Below are 17,705 nucleotides of genomic sequence, written 5' to 3' on the forward strand. Positions count from 1 at the left end.
TTCTGCTCAAGGCGGGAAATAGAATTGCTTGTTAGACCGTGGTCAGACTGTCTTACTGGTCAGTAGGGGGTCGTTCTCTATTCAGTCTGAAGGGTGGAATCAATAAGAGATTAATATTCTTAAATCGGGGACTAAAACTGAAAAGGAAGTGTCGTAGCACACCTTCTAATAAGCTAAAATTCTGTAAGTATGCAGCTAGTCCAGGATTACATCTACCACCTTCTCCCAGTTCAGTGTATCATATTTTAAGAGGATAGTACCATCTGTTTGTTACTGCCTTGGTCTTAGTTGGTTAGAATTCCTGAGTTAATGTAGCCAGGTTCTTGAGAATTTTTGCTTTTGAAATGCTCAGTTTGCTCTAATGGATCTTCTTAAGTAAACTGATGCGGGGAAGCCAGTTGATAACTAGTGGCTTTATTCCATTTTCTCAGTCTGGTAAGTAAGGGAATAGATGTAAGGATTTAAATTTCTGATACAGTTCATCTAGAGCATAAACCAGAACTTTTTTCTGCACTTCACATCTCTTGAATTGTTCAGTTATGTAAGACCTTCCTTCCATTGGGCTTAGACTTTTAATTTTCCTGAGGGGTGTAGTATTGAATAATATCTTGGATCTTGCTGCTTAGTTGTGTTTTCCCACTTTCAAAAAATGGCATACGATACCGATACCCAAATAATTCACAGCCTGAGCTGATGACTGTGCAGGCATTGATGGGGAAAAGGTGTTGGAAGAAGAGTTGGCAGTAACAGGAATATCTTGCTCTAAACGACTTCCCCAGTTTCTTTTGAATACCGTTTGTTTGTTGCAGAAACTTCTGCCACCTGTAACAAAGCTCTAGGATCCATAATAATTGAGTAGTAATTCCTGACATTTCTGGATCAATGAACTGCCATAATACGTGGAGCGTTTGTGTTGGACCACTTCACTGGCGGCTGTGCAAAGCAACCTTGAGTTGCTTAATGGGGAAAGCTACTGCTGCATGGGTGCACAGGAGGAGTAGTGAGATCTGCAGAGCATCTGCACCCTGCTTTTTGGGGCCATATAGCTCAATCTTGAGGAGTAACTTAATTAAATTCTACTTCAGGTAAGCTCTTCGTGCATGTATTTATCTTATGTTTTCATTTGGTTTTCTTCATGCATTTTGAAAACGGATACAGAGTTGTCAGCTGAGCTGTCATTCCAGCGGTCAGTGGGATAGTTTCTGTATCTCTGTAGACCACTTTGGAATGTTTTATTTTAGGTGTGTTTTGGGGGGGTTGGGTGGGTTTTTTTGGGTTTTTTTGTTTTTTTGGTTTTTTTTAAGCCTGACCTTGCAAAAGCTTAAAAATGCTTGAAATCATGTCCTGCTGCATGTCAGTGGTAAAACCTCTTTTGAATGCAGTGTAGCCCAAGTCTTTTTCTTTCTTAACATGTCTTTCAAAGTACTTTACTACTACTAGAAATAGAGGGAAGGGATGAGGATGGAAAGCAGCATTTTAACTGGATTTGAACAGTCTGCTAAGAGGCACATTTCTACGCTTCCAGCCATAAACTGAATTCCAATCCCTTTTTCTCCATGAAGGATCATTAGACCAAAACACTGCACAAAATCTCAGGCCTTTCAGAGGCAGCAGTTTCCAGTACTTTTTAGTTTGGCTTCTGATCAGACTGCCATTAATCTTGCTTTCATTCACATTAAAAAGGAAATATTTAAATTATTAAAATATATATAAAACATACATATTATTTCCTCTGTATTTGACCTTCTGGGACATGGTAGAAACTACAGACTCCAGTCTAACATTAAATACTTTTTCAGCATATAAAACATCCTCTGCCATCCTGTCTGTCTTCTAGGTAGTCTTTGGAAGGTTTATTTCCTTAACCAAGGTGAGTCCTGCACAGGTGCTCTAAAGAATTCTGACTAAAGGACCCTGTCTGAGGCTGATAACTTGTAAAATCCATTTAGAATTTGAGTGATTGCATTGACTGTTTCAGTCATAATGTATGAACTCTGTGAATGAACACATATGTTTGAATCTTTGTCTTTAAAAGAGCATTCTTGGAAGTAAAGGTGACACTTGGATCTGAGACTTCACGTATTTGAATGGATGTTAAAAATAAGGCTCCTTGAATGTCTAGCCAAAATACGTCCCTGCCATCTGCTGGCCTCCTGAATGCACCATGCACAATTAGCGTCGCTTAAATATGTTCTGCTGCATAAGCAGCTCAATGCATTGGCCCCGTTGCTTGTGATACAACACGGGAAGCTTTCCTAAGTAGCGTTAGCAGTAAATGCATCAAGACCTTCATTCTGTTTGCTCTTTGCACAGCTAACTTCTTAGCATGGGTTTTCTTTGTTTATAGACTGTCATCTTTGTAAGGGACTTTTATATAAGGGTAAGTAAAAAATTTTGCTGCTTCCACTCTTTGGGTATTGACTTAAGTCCTGCTCACTCCTGTTGTAATCTGTAGTTGATAAAACTCAAGATCAGTCTGCAGCCTAAAAATGGGCATAGCTATGTTCGGTCCTAGTTTGGCAGGTTCATCCTGGACTTGAATGAGGGGAGAGGAGTGGACAGAAGAGGTTACCTCAGATTAACACAAAACCTCTGTGCCAATGTAAGGGATGCTCATACATTTTTTTCCTTATATTGGTTCCAAAACAATTTCCATCTTCAAGGTAGTGACTAGCATTAGTTGCAAGACAGTAAAACCTCTCTGCCTGACTTCTGGGATGTTTATGCCATTTGTCTTGGATATGCAGAAAGGTAGAGAAAACATTTAACAGATGGGCTGAAGGCATATTTCCACACAAAATTTGCAAATATCTGTTACCCCTTCTTGTTCTTTGCTCTTTTATTTTTAACTAAAGATAGGGATTTTTTTTTTTTTTGCCAGAGCATTTTATCTTGCAGCGTTTTCTACTTAAATTTTCAGTATGGAGTATTAGTGTCATGTCTGCCACCTTTAAAGTGATAGAACTTTTAGGTATAAGTCACATTTATTTCCAGTTAGGTGAAGTTAGCATTCTCTTGCTACCAGCATTGCTTTTTACTAAAGCTCCAAGTTAAGCAGCTCTGAGTCTTGTGGAATCATAGCTTCTGCCTTTACTAAAGCTTCTAGAAACTTGCAGCAAAACCAACAGCTTAAGTTATAGAAGATAGTTTTGAAAAATACTACCATGAAGAAAGAAATTTGATGTAATTTACTGGGAAGAAATAAATCTTCATAGTTTTAACAATTAATTTTGATGCTTTTGACCCTAGAGCAATGAAGTTATGTTCATGTATGACAAACCTTATAACACTTCTGAGTATGGAAGAGCAAGTGAAAGGTTGATGCTTCATCATTTTTGTGTAATGATCCTAAAATTTCTCAATACTGCCAAAGGCACAAATCGTAGAAATTGAGTGAACTGTGCCGAGTTTTTCTGATAATCTACATCTGAGATGGCTTCTAAGTGACCCACTTCCAGGAAGCATTTTGAAAACTCACTTCTGTGTAGCTTGCCCTGTCTCCACGTAGTATGGCATTAAACATCTTCCAGCTACTTAGAGGAATGTTTTGAAATCTTCTAACAGATAGAAATGAAAGATTTGGCAGCTTTGGATACATTTGGAAACGTGATCAATAACCCACATCTCGATAGAAGGAAGATCAGAAAAATGTGAAAGGTAAGAGAAATCTGAGTAAGATGGCCATTGTTACCATTTTACACTGGTCACACTCTTATAGTACCCAGGAGTGTGTGCAGACATGTGCTTCAAGCATTGGCAGAATTATTTGGATCACAGTGTTTTGTGAAGAATGGCATATATCCTTCTATGTATTTCAAATATAATCCTGGCACTTGGGGATCCAGGTGCCAGATTTATTCAACTAGAGTAAATACAGCAGGGTTTCAGCAATGGACCAATGTATAAAGAAGTATTTAGCAGTGCAAATTACAAGTCTAGCATGGGAATGGCAGGAGAGGTGTGTGCCAGTTTCTTACTTTCCATCTCAGTAGAAACAAGTTGGCTGACACAACTGTATAAAATCCCACTCAATATAGAGAATGGTTGCTGGCATGGAGTTCTTGTTGGAAGATCTTCTTCATGGGCTCTGCTATGTACGTGCAAGAAGTGTCTTCAGGGCTTTGTCTCCCAGATAGACCTCAGTCAGCCCTGAGAAATTCATATACATGAGAGCTCTTTTCAAAAAAATTCTGCAATAAACTTCTGAGAGAAAGTCAGCAAAAGAGGAAATCTAATGTAAGTAGAAAGATGCATGTAGATGCTTACCTTTCCCAAACGTGATGCCGCTACTTTATGGGATACTTATTTTTGACTGATTTGATACAAGGTAGTGAAAGTAGCCTTAAAATCAGAAGTGGTACTAACTACCGAAGTCTGTTTTCAGGATGTGTGAAAGAAATTTAGACTGTCTTGCTGCCATATACCTCTTAACTGGTAGAGCATAGATCTCATTTCAGGAAAAAAAGTAATTAAAATACTATATTTTCAGAAGAGAATACGTTGGGGTGGGGGTGAGAAGGTGTTCTCGCTTTGCTGCCCAGTGACAGAATGGGCAGTCTTCAGGATCTTTAGAATTTAATGCAAGAATAGAGACATACTAATGGCCAGTGTGAGAAGGGCTTATTGTGGGAAGTGTTTACCCAAGGCACACAAGCTGTGTGTCTGTAAGCTTTGCAAAATTGGTTGTTAATCAGATACTGGATTAACCACATCCCTCTGTTCTTCAATATCCTGTTTGTAGTGTTGCACTAAGGAATGTTTGCTGCAGACCTCATCCAGCATGTTTCCTGCTCTGCATGCTGCTGTTTAAAAGTGGTCCTGCTGTCTTTACGAATGTGTTCTCAGGTTTCCCAAATGTGTTAAACGAAATGACTTAATTGATTTAAGGTTTTGTAATACTTGTGTTTTGCTTTATCTGAGTTACCCTATCCAGCTGTAACTATTTAGTTGAAAATTACCTTTGAGTTTGACAGTACAAAGCAATGACAACAACGGAAGCCAATTTGAAAATAGTTGTTGCAGACCCTGTTTCTCTGAGACATGAGATGGCATGACTAATGTTTTTCTCACAGACCTCTCTCCTCACAGCTACCTCAAAATTACTTCCCCCTGCCCCGTCCTATGACATTTGCTGCTCATCTTCTGAAATCTGGTGCTTGTTTCTAAACCTGAGAAGAACATCCAAAAGTAATCTGTGATACTTACGACTCCTCTTATGATTCCCTCTTGCTTGCCTACTGGTCCTGATAGTGATTTCTGTATTCCTTTGTTACATATCTGTGTCACATACTAGACTTGTCACTACTTTGAGCTGTCTTGCAAAGTGACCAAGACACTGTAGATTCCAGCAATCAAAATCAAAACTCCTTGAAATACACACTCAGATGAAGTGCACAGTCAGCTGTTTGATGGCACAGTCAAACAGAGCACTTCTTTGAAGTCATCTTGTTATGTTCTGTCTCTGGTATCCTTGTCTTTCTAGTAGTCCCCTTCAGTATGTCTGATAGCCCTTCTCCAGCTCTTTGGCAGTGGACTTTGCCATTGCTTCCATTCTCTTCCCGTCTGACAGCTTGTATCTGTCCAGTTTCATCCTTCAAATACAGTTTTAGCTGTTCAGCACCGACAAGTCATTGTCTGGCACTTGAGCTCTAGGTTAAACTAAAGATTTTTCCCTCTTTCAGTGATGTGTAGGTATGTAGCTCTCAACTTTAGGGCTCAACCAGGCTTGAGGAAATGAGCATAGCTAGCATGTTGTTCCATTTGGACCAGTTACTGTGAGCGCACTCAGTTGGATTTTATCTGTGCAGCATGTAGCTCAGAAATGCTATGTAGTTGTCCTTAGCAATGAAAAACAAGTGACACGTCAATTCTTTGCGAGTCATTAATGCAAGTAGAAATGTTATCAGAAATGTTATTTAACCCAAATCAGTGTGTTTGTGACATTCTGGGATGGCATATTCTCAGTGTTAGGCCTGTAAGCTACACAGTGCCACAAAAGACTTGTGAGCAAACTAGTTTGTACTAAATCCACATCATTTCAATTCCAAACGAAAGGCAATTTGCGCTCTGGATAAGGAATGTAGACAGTTCTTGCAGTCATAATCACAGTTGCTTGGAAAGTAGAATTTGTAGTGCTGGTGCCCATTTTTAGTCTTTTATTCCCTGTAAGAGGAACTGATTGTGAAGGTGGAAGAAGGTTGGGCAGTCTCACCCCCACACACACTTCCTTTAAGGAAATGTCTAGTTTCTAGGCATTTTGCCAAGTGGGGTTTAACACAATGTATCTTCTGTTTATAATGCTGATACTAATAAATAAATTAAGATGACATGGAAAAGGGATCTGCAAATGTCATTCATACTAATGTGAGAAGTATTCTGCTCTGCTGTTTTTTTCATGAAGAATTGCAGTATTTGAGTATGATGACAGCTGCACCAAAATGAATAATCAGCATGTCAGATTTATTTGAAGGTGGAGAAGCTTTGGGTGCCAGCCATTACTTTAAAGATGTTTTTTCCCTAAAAAGTATGTATACATTTTAGGAAATGTAGTTTGCCCAATTATGTCTAATAAATTGGTCTCTAGTATATTTTGGATGACTGTAATTAATTTATATACCCCAAAACTTTCAGCTCAAGTCACTTGAGTTTCAGTTTCACCTGGGAGTTAAAATGAAACATTGAATACTTTGCTCAGTAAGAGATCATTTTTCTTTTACCATACAGGATTTTAACTTAAATAGGTCAATATACTGGTATACAAATTGTATAAGGCAACACTTATCTAAGTTTAGTCATCTGCAGACTAGTCATCTTCATGGGACCTGGTTGGCTGCCCTTACGCCAAGAGGAATGGAAGGGGTATTCTAGGTGATGTTTTTTTCATGGAGGGTGGAAGAATTAGAGTAGCTAAGGTACAGATATGTCAGATTCTTTTTCATTGGCTATCAAGGAAGACTTTCTACCTTGATGACCCTAGATGTAGATGTTTACATACAGCCTTCTAAACCTGCATGGTTGAATTCATCTAAATTTCTTCTTAAGGTATGAAAAATACTGCTGAAAGTAAATTGTCTAGGTGCAGTGATTGCCATCACTAAAATGCAGCTCTGTAAGCAATAGTGGTAAGAAATGTAAACGAAGAAGCCCTTGGCTTAAAATGCAGCATCATGTGCTGAAACATGTTAGGGTAAAGAAGTAGGCATGAAATTTAGTTTTGCTAGCATTTCTTACATGGTGCTTGGTATCCAGGTGGTGTCTTACAGGTTCTGAACTACACAATTCCTTCATAAACATGCAACTTAGATGGCCTATGGTGATGGTTGTTCCTGTCTGTCCATTCCTGAATATCAAGTTGAACTACTGTTGACATCTCCCTGCTGAATTAATAGGACATTCTGATTGCAGCTGGGCACTGAGCTCTGCAAAACAATAATTTAGTGGGAAACAGAAGTCATCTGGCGATGTCCAACTCTGGTTTTAGTCCATCCTGTTTTCCTGAACTTCTCATTCAGCATTTTGCAGTCTTGTTGTATCTCAAAGCTGAGAAGGTAGGCAGAGGCCCCATCATCCTAGTTACTGGGAAGAAACCTCACCATTAACTAGATTTATTCCCAGTGAAGTTAATGGCTGTTCTTGATCCCTACTGCTCTGGGAAGAGCAGCAGTGACCTTGTACTCTGACAGATTCGAATATGTTTACTGTTGTGCAGTGTACCTCTTTCAACCGTTAACTGTCTGATCTTGGGATTTATCAAAACCTTCTGTTTTTTTCTTTGCTAATCTGTTACTTTTTGTCAACCTCAAGTACAGGTTCTCTAAACATAATCCATAAAACTTTCTGTGCAGACTAGTTGCTTTCTGTACCCTGTATCTTGCCATATGCTTTGTGCCCTAAAATGAGTATCTGTCTTTATTTAATGCAAATAAAACTTGGTTTTCTTACGTAATTTTCTATAAGCTTGTTTGGTGGTAAAAAAATGCTCGAGTTGCAGCCAGTACATTATTGTAATCTTGTTTTCTGTTTCTGGGCTTTCTTCCTTCTTGCTGTCCTCTTGGACTTCTACTTGAGAAGTGTGTTCAACATAAAACTTCAAGGTCTGGAAGTGATAGAAGGTGTAAGGCTGGGTTAGGTGTGACCCATAGCACTTCATATTGGGGGGTAGAATTCTTGTTAATGGGAAGTCGAATCTGATGCATTTGGCTATTATTTTAATGCAGATTTAGTAGTCTTTTCAGATGCTGGCAATCCACTTTAATATTGATGTATTGGGGAAATCAGTCTCAATGTGTAGTTCTTTAGAGAATATGCCATATTTTATCCAGGAGCTATTTTTCTTAAAAAAAGAAAAAGGTACTGTCTGTCCCTGCAGAGAAACTCCATGTCCCTTTCCTACTAGATTCTGCTGTTTGGTGTGAAGAAGAGAATGCCTAGACTCCCTTTAGTTCTTCATAGACAGATTTACAAGTTGTTCTGAAGACCATCTTTAGTTTCCTAAAAAGTTGGCTTCTGAAATAGAACTTGGAACAACTGCTGTTCTTGAATATGGCTAAACAGAGGAGTGAGTGAGTATATTAACAGGCATAGATGGGGAGATATGGCTAACATTTGAGTCATTAAAAGGAATTAACTGCACAATTAGTGATTTTTATATAACTCCGTGAGCGTATTCAGTACAACTTTAATGGTTACAAAAATAAAGACCAGACCCTGGAAAACCTAATTAGGAGAGAGTGTAAATATGCAAGACCATGTGCTTGAGTGTTGGGGTTTTTTTGTTACTTTTCATAGTACCTGAATAGAATAACATGTAGCATCTGTAGGAGAAATTTTTTGTTGTCATGCTTGTTCTAAGTCTGCCCATCACTTTTTTTTTTAACGTGTTTTACCCAGCTCACCTCTGTCAGAGATAATCATCATATGGTGTTAAGGGGCTGACTGATGCTGAAAAAGCTACGTGCATTTTTTTTCCCCCCTGGACTTTTTTTCCCTAATGAATTTCCAACAATAGTTCTCACAGAATTATAGCCAAAATATCTTTTAGGTTTGTAAGGATCCAATTTCCTAATAAAACCAGCAATCTACATTTTATTGAATTTCATAGTCTAGTAACCACCAAATCTTTGCCACTCTGTTCAACTACACAAGAAACACTATCAGCAAAACAGGAAGTTGGACACTTGCACAAGCAATGCAATTGTAATTTTTCAACATGGGAGTGGTGTATATGGACACTGAAAAATAGTATTTTGGGGTAGGGAAAAATTAATTTAGCCTCCTAGGTTTTATGACATGCAGTGCAGGTTTGTGGAGGTGAGAGCAAGGGATTAATCATAATCAATGTGTGAAGATAATTATGAGAATATATTGAACAAGAAAACACTTCTGCTTCTCAGGATTATCTACATTATTCTGTGGATGTTCTCTCATCTGCCAGTTTCGCTTTAACAAAAGCTCTTCACAGTTTCTACCAAGACTTACTCATATTTTGTGAAGTGGACCTATTAAATGGTCACCCATCTTCCACCGCTGCACTGAAATAAAACCAGCAACTAGCCTTTCAGTTTTGTAAAACTTCTTCTGAATATTACTTTGTGTTTGGGGAGACTGGTTTATACAGTATCTTTAATTGAAATTGCTTTCAGTAGAGGCTTTTGGAGGGAATGTGACAAACTCAGAAACATTTTGGTGTTTTAGAACTCTTAAACTGCCTGGGAGGGGCGGGGAAAGGCATTTAGAGAGGATATTGTGGATCATTGATATTTTCTTTTTAGTTGCACGGAATGACTTCCTATGTCCATCCTTTTGCCATATAATATTGGCCAGAGGTTTTGAAGTTTGAAGTGCCCAGTTCAAAGCAAACACTTGCATGAAAGGACATCTGCAAAAGCCAACACTGAATGTGAGAGAGAAGAGAGAGTGCATCAGCATTGCTTGCTGGTGCTCAGACAGTTGGTAGAATGTGCTTGTTCTTGCTTTTTCAGTGATGGAGGTTTCTGATCGCTCTGTGGTCTGTTAAGAACAGTCACTGCTGGCGAGGCTGTGCCGAAGAGGGCGGGAAGAGACTGTACTGTCTTGGCTGGAGGCATCTTTCAGTTAGTGCTCACAGCTGACAGTATTTTTGGGTCCTGTCAGTGAACAAATCACTGATAAACTGCTGAGAGGGGCAAGGGATGGTTAGCCATGTGGATTGGGCAGAGACCTATCGGGTGGATGGTAAAAGGCATTTCTGGTGTCTAAGACAGGAATTTAAATTTGGGTAGCAGAAGCTATGAAAGCTTTAGGGGTTTAAACACACACACAAAAAACTTTTTTTTTTAAATACACGTATATCTTCATCAATACATTACTATGGGGTGTCCTTAAGTAAATGGATAGAATGCAGAGTCAGTGACAATAGAAATAGCTGGGTATAGGTATCTCCATAAGAACAAGCAACGATGCTGTGTCTGTTGGAAAAAACTCAACTTGAACTGCAACATCTCTTTTTTTATATCAAGTCTTCCCATTACTGAGTTGTCAAGCATAAATTTCATTATATTGTGGATCTGTTTAGCATAGTTATTCCAATAAAGGCGATATCTGAATTGGACTCACTGTAAAAATGTGATGGCTTTACTATACCAATAGTTCGCAGTAGGTGAAGGCCTCTTAGATAAATGTGTGCATGTTTTGTTGACTTTCTGAGCATGATAGTGTTAAGAAGGCTGCTATGGCCAGACAGCAGCACTGAAAGCAAGCTGAAAATTCTGTGAGTACCTTCCGAAGAAGTGATTGCTGAAAAGAAAGAGCAGGCATGCATAGGACAGGGAGCATGGAGTTGAAATCTGGTGAAAGGAAAGCAGCCTGACTTAAATGATTCCACATCTGGCAGTATAGTGGAAATCATTAATAAGCTGTAATAACTTTGCATGTGCCTAAGCTCATAAAGAAGCTGGGTTATGATTTTGCACTGAAAACAATCATGCAGATCACATCCCCCTGCTTGCTGAAAGGATGGTATGCTGTTTCTTTCCAGGTGAAAAAATTCAGACAACCGCATATGAAAGTGTCATGAATCTTAACTGCTTATTTCAGCCTCCTTTTATAGGCAGATGGACCCTTGGAAAAAAAATAGCTGTAAGTTGGCAGCAGAAAGCTCAACTGTGTGAAGCAGAAAGCTTGACTGTGTGGGTTTTTTGAATATGCGTAATTCTGTCTCCAAGCTCAGTCAGGAAAGCTAGGGGACAGATGCCAGCAACATTTTATCCTAGAAAGGGAAAAAAAAGAACCCAAAAAAGTGTGTGGGTTGTTGTGGATTTTTTCTTGAACTGCGTGATATAGAAATGAGGACTGTAGAGCCCGGAAAGGGCTCACCTTCAACCTGAACAAAGCAATGCAACCAGATGTTTACAGGTATTTTGAAAATGGCTGTTGCAGTCACTTCCATGCTTTGCAAATAACCAGAGGTCTGAAATGGCGACATTGAAGTGGATTTTTTTTTTTTTTTTCAAGCATAACAAACCCAAGGAGAGTTTACAGGGGTGCTGTGAGGAAGCAGTGGGTGCTGGTGTACAGGAGCTACTTGTGAGATAGCTTTGGGCTATCAGTTATATAGGGAGAAATCTTTTGGGAGAGAAGAGTGGTAAAAGGCTTGGGGGTGACCTGAAGAAAAGAAATGCAGTAGAAGTCAGTTGGCTGAGAGAGAATCGACAACATGTATTTGTGATAACATATCATTCAGTTCGTGATTCAAAATTGGAAATTTTCTTTAGTCAAGTAGTTAAAGAGCAATGATGCAGACACATGAGAGAACTGAACATATTTTCCATATAAAGTAGACTCTTATAGGTAGAAAGATGGGTTTAATTTTTAATAGAGCTTAAACACTTGAAAGACTTAAAAGCTTTGGACGCCATTTGCTTGAATACTGTTCAAGAACACTTTCTAATCTATTTCCTAATCTATTTAGGAGGTGCAGATCTGGCTACCTAGGGGAATAGTACTTGAGATACCGGAGGGGAACTGCAGAAAGGTAGACAGAAAATTGTTAGTCTTTCGGTACAAGAGATCAGTGCTGGTCTCTGAAAAGAACTAAGATACCTGCTAGGTATGTATATGACCTTTTCAACACGGAAATAAACCAAGACGACCTCTTACTTGCTACTAATGATGGAATTTTTTTTTGCTCAGAATCCTTCTCATCTCAAAAAATAGACTGTTACTCTTACTCCTATTTTAAATTAAAATGTATATGCTTAGATGGCTAAAAATACTGCTGCTTCAAAGCAAGGACGAGATGCATCAGATTCCAGGCTTTCTTAATTCAAACCTTTCCTGGTATTCCTAATTTACCCATAAAACTGCCTTCAGAGGGAGTTTGGGTTTAGTTAAGTGAGCAGATTTATGTGACAGTCAACCCTGGTATGCTCGTAATGAAATTGCATGTCCCTGAAGGCTGAGAAGACAGTGGGATTAGTGAGTCCTGTCTGAAAGGGGGATACAGGATGTAAATTTGAGCCTCAAGGTTACAGTACCAGCATAAATATAGCTACCAAGCAGCATAACAGATTCCTTTCACACAGTGACTGAAGTTCTGACAGGCATAAAGTCAGTGTTCTTCTTCATTCCCATTTATATATCTTGGGATATTTTTAAGGGATTATGTTTCTGTGATTTATTTAACTTTCTTTGGAAGTTCGGTTGCATAAACCTGAGGCCTGAGTGGGACTTCACGCAGATGTGCAGTTGACACTAGAAACACCACGTAATTGACTTTCAAGATAGAGGCCCCTGGAGTGAGGGGCACTGACTTAAGTGAATGTAGGACATTCTGCTCACGCAAACAGCGAAGCCCATGTGTTCTAAGCATTATGGATATAAAAATAGTTGCCCAAGAAAAGTTGTCCTTCTGAGGAACTCGTCTCTTATGAGTCCCTTTTAAAGCTGTCTCTGCCGTTGTATTAATGACAGTGATAGATCTCTGGAAACCAGAAGCTGCATGAATTACCCTGATGGGTGTCATGCTGCCACCTTAGGGATCTGTTTAGTGGTCACTGATCTTTATATTTGCAAACAAAGAATCTTATTTTAAAGATACAGTAATAATTGTACTGGTCATTTGCTCAAAAAAACATGACTTTTCTTAAAGTGAAGGTACTTAACTCAAGCAACTTCAGATACACACAGAATGGGATTTTACACATGTTGGACAGAAATAAGAGAATCAAGCCACGACCAGAAAGATTCCAGAACTGCAAAGATGTTTTTGATTTGATCCTAACGTGTGAAGAAAGAGTCTATGATCAAGTAGTAGAAGGTAAGGACCTTGAACTGATAAACCAAGTTAATTTTGAGTGCTTTTTTCCCTCTCTTCCCTGAAGTCCTTCACAAATCTGGAAACATCTCTGTCTCTTCTGACTACTGCTGCTGGAACACCAGCAGGGACAAGAGCTCACAGTCCATTAATGTAGACTTTTATGTACCAGAGAAGTATTCAGCCATCACTTATTTCTAAAAGATGCTGGTGTTGGCAGCTACAGAGAATGTGTATGTATAGCAATTTTAAGGGCTGACATGAGGAAATAGCACGCATTTGGAGAAACTCAAATACATGTTTGGTTGGAAAATGCTCATGGATCTAGAAAACTAGCAAGTTTTATGTGATGAGCGTTTTTTCACCCTGGGTTGATGGAGAAACAACTGTCTTCCTTAGGCAGCTTCCCTTCCCTTCACTGCAGAAGACTTCCTGTGACCTACCAAGCAGTTTATCCACAATAAATACCTCCTGTGCAGGTGGAGAAACTGTTTTTGAGTGTGGTTAACACTCTGCAAACATGGTACGGCTTTGCCCTTAAATGAGCCAAAGTGAGATATGCCAAAAGAATCTGAGCTGGGGCTTGGGTTGTGCATGAACACAAGTGCAGCAAGCTTGGTGGGAACTCACTGGAAGTCACGGGGTTTCAGCAGTGACTCCGTTAGCTCCTGGGCTGAGAACACTGCCTCTCTCTGGAGACGCTGGCTACAGGCTTATGTGAGGTTTAAAGTGTTCCCTTTTCATTGAAAGGCCAGCCAACTGAGTTAGTATCGTACACAGAATTTAAAAGGCTGTTGCCTTGCCTTTTCAGTCCTCCATGGTCATGTCACAAACAATACAGAGCACAATACATTTGGGCTCCTGCAAGCTGAGCCATTAGTGTCCTGAATTTAAGTGAAGTGTTTGAAATGTGTTGGTAAGTTCTGAGCACAACTGCCACTTGAGTGGACCTCCAGCAAGTTCAGCGTGTCTCACACAGAAAGCAGCTTTCACTATAATGTTTTAGGTACCCTGAGGAAGGGAGGTGAAGAGCAACCACTTGCTAATTTTCCAGCTGTGCATCTCTCTAACTTCATGGTAATGCCCTTCATAACTGAGCAATGACAGGGAGAGGGCTTGAGTGCTACCGAATGGCTGTGAAAGCTGAAATTTTAAAATGGAGATTTGCCAAAATGAACTTGCAGAATGGGGTTAGGAGAGAACAACTTATAGCTTAAAAACAGTGTGTGTAATAGGAAGGTTATGTTAGAGAAGCGTAACAATAATACATGAGTGGAAATGAACGTTTTATTTTTCCCCCTTCACCCCTTGTTAATAAGTGGAACACGTTAAAGCTAGAATTTTCTAATGTGACTATCAGTGCTTAAATTGTAGGAGTTCGTCTTGCAGTTCAATTTTCAGTGTGTTGTATGTGTAGTGCTTTTTTAAAACTCCGAGAGAGGAAGCCCAAAATCACTCTTGACTTTTGAGACTCTTGATCTTGGTCTTTAAAGACTGTCGGAGTAAGGTGAGCTGTAACTTTTCTTGACCAGGGCAAATAAACTGTCATGACCCTTCCACAAAACTGAATTCTTTTGTTTCCAAAATCCATCACTCTTTTTTTTAAGTAAGAGGGACTGTTGTTTAAGACAATATTAAATAAACAAGTTTGCAGAAGGCAGAGATGGACAATGTCTATGTATTTTTAAAAATCTTATGAACACTCTGTGTAAAATATGATACCATTCCACCCAAAGTTTTGCTATTATGTGTGTTTTGTTTTCAAATAGATTTAAATTCCAGAGAGCAGGAGACATGTCAGCCAGTACATGTGATCAATGTGGACATTCAGGATAACCATGAGGAGGCAACTCTGGGTGCTTTCCTTATCTGTGAGCTCTGCCAGTGTGTAAGTAGAGAGGGCTCCCTGCCTGTGGGTACCTTGGACCCAGCTGACTGCCCAGGGGTTGGGGTTTGCTTAGTACTTACCTTGAAGGTGCTGTGTATTGCAAAAGTTGTTTAAGGAACGTCCACATCAAGAGACATAAATTTCCAAATTCTTGTGATTATTTTTGGAGCTGTTGTGCAAACAGACGAATTGTAACTGAGTTCATGGTTTCCAAAGTGAACTCTGTGTGCGTTCAAAACCAATGCATTGATAGCTTGCGTGAAAAGCAGTATCCCAGAGCACTGCACATAACCATTACACATGTTGAGCCCATACTCAAAACACTGTTTATGGCAAACACATCTATTTCAAAAGCAGTTGTAATACGTGGGATTCAAACATCAGAGTTGCATTCTGAATCACCGTACACTTGAAAAACATCCTATGTAGGTGTATTTCATAGTACCACCCTGTTGTGTGTATGATGTGGAAGAAAGAAATGGTGCCTTCTGTCATCCATATTCAGGGGCCCTAACCCTTGAAGTAGGACTGAAATAAGCTCCACTCAAAGAAGTCGATGTAGCGGTGAAGACAACAGAGAAAGGATCTGTGTCCTTCACAGTGTGCAAGTTGATGAGTTCACCGATTCCAGTGTGGCAACAGGCTTTTTTTTTACTCCAGCCTGCGTGATCTACTCTGGTCTGAAATCCTTCCCAGATTCAAAAAACCTAAGAGGGTTCAAGGACTTGAAATTTTAGCCATCTGTTCACTGTGCTTGTAGCTATTCTGAAGCTTCCATTTGTTATCTAGTGAGGATGGATGTTGCCTACTCAACAAAGTACTAGTTAAGTGCCAGATCAGTGGGTTGGAGAAGGAAGGATATGCAGATAAACACGGTGCGGGATATATGTACACTTGGGAATGCTGGGAATCTCAATAAAGCCCCCAGTGCTGCACTGTTTGGTACAGCCTGCTGGTTTAGACTTCACAGTAAGCCAAAAGCATTGAATTATTACAGTTTTCTAAACTACATCATATCCTTGGAGTCCGGTTGCTTAGTATTTTTTCTCTTCTAGATACAGCACACAGAAGACATGGAAAATGAAATAGATGAGCTGTTACAGGAATTTGAAGAGAAAAGTGGAAGGACTTTTCTTCATACTGTCTGCTTTTATTAAAGCACATCTGTCTCTTAGGCCTTAATACAGATGAGGGAAGCATGTGTTTAAAGCTCTGATTATACTGTATTTTCCTGGAAAATGAATATTGATCTTTTTTTGTTTAAAAACTCCTTTTCAGTGTCTTTTTGTTTTGTTTCAGGTATTCTGTCACAGGTAGGCAGAGATACTGCTTGGGGTTGTACATATGAGATGATTAAAAAGTATACACAAAGGCCACCTATTTAAAAATGAAAATCAAGTTTTTCTTTAAATCCTACTTTAATTATTACAAGTAGGTTTTTAATTATAAAGAGAATGTTTCTTGAATATAAGTTTATAATGTATTTTTCCAGCTTACAAATTTATTTTATTTCAGTTGTGCTTTTTTTTTATTATTTTAATGTGACAGAATGGCTGAACTACGTGAGGATATGAGTGGAACAATGAAAAACTGTATATTATTAGATATAAAGTTGGAAGCATCCAATAAAAATGAAAAACCTGTAAGTTTGTCTGTTTTCAAAATAGAAGCTAAATAAGTGTGACTCTTCTCTATGAGGTAAAACACAAAGTATCTGAAGTAGCACAAGAATGCACATTCATCCAGAGTGGCTTGGAGAGGGTAGTGACAGCAAGATCTTGATAGGAGTCAGAAGACCTGGACTGTGTCCCCTGTTCAGAGAGGCTGTGTATTTGGGCAGCTCACCATGATTTTTGATCCTGCATTGAACTAAAGTGAACTGCTTTCTTTGCATGAATCAGGGCACTACCAGGAAATCTTTTGGGAATCTTAATTGCTTTTGAATTATTGTATCTGCGATTAATAAGACTCTGAGGCTGTAACTGTAGCAGTCAGGGCCAATTGTCTGTATGTCTTCTGTAAGAAAGATGGGGAGAAATGGCAAACTCCACTGTCAATAGAAATAGTTTAAAGCTTTTTTTTAACTGAAGTAGTTTTTGAATAGAAGCATTTTCCTCCCATACAGCAGCAATAAATATGCTGATTACGGCTCAGAATCGAGAAACTGAGTATGTGTATACAAACAGAGCAAAACCTTAGACTTCTATTTGTTCAAACTGATAAAAAATTATTTGTCATTCAAAATGTGAACAGTAAAGAGTTGCTGCTTACAGGCAAGAGAAGATTGAAAGTTGTTTTGTGAAAGGAACCTGTAAATGATTTGGAGCAAATGAGGTCTGTATGTTCTTTAATACTTGGATATGTGGGGACAACTTCTTAAACATCACGTTAAAAATGAAGTAGTGTGAAATGGGGTTTGAGCTACTGGCTTCTCTCTCTCATTCTCTGACCTCTGACAGCTTGCATGAATCCCCTGATTTTCCTTAACTTTAATTGTTAGTAACAGTTGTTAGTAATTGTTACAAT

The 17,705-nt window shown here is 39.0% G+C and overlaps 1 protein-coding gene across 1 annotated transcript in view; it reads left to right on the forward strand.

Moving 5' to 3' along the window:
* SSU72 (SSU72 homolog, RNA polymerase II CTD phosphatase) overlaps nucleotides 1–16,825 on the forward strand; it is a 28,932-nt gene extending 12,107 nt beyond the window's left edge. The window contains exons 3-5 of the mRNA XM_074892628.1: nucleotides 13,155–13,294; nucleotides 15,061–15,179; nucleotides 16,235–16,825. Of these exons, the coding sequence (XP_074748729.1) occupies nucleotides 13,155–13,294; nucleotides 15,061–15,179; nucleotides 16,235–16,336 (361 nt within the window). The 3' untranslated portion in view covers nucleotides 16,337–16,825. The remainder of the gene's footprint in view (nucleotides 1–13,154; nucleotides 13,295–15,060; nucleotides 15,180–16,234) is intronic.
* Nucleotides 16,826–17,705: the final 880 nt, after the last annotated feature.

The sequence above is a fragment of the Strix uralensis genome, chromosome 23 (assembly GCF_047716275.1).
Source record: "Strix uralensis isolate ZFMK-TIS-50842 chromosome 23, bStrUra1, whole genome shotgun sequence".
Classification (NCBI taxonomy): domain Eukaryota; kingdom Metazoa; phylum Chordata; class Aves; order Strigiformes; family Strigidae; genus Strix; species Strix uralensis.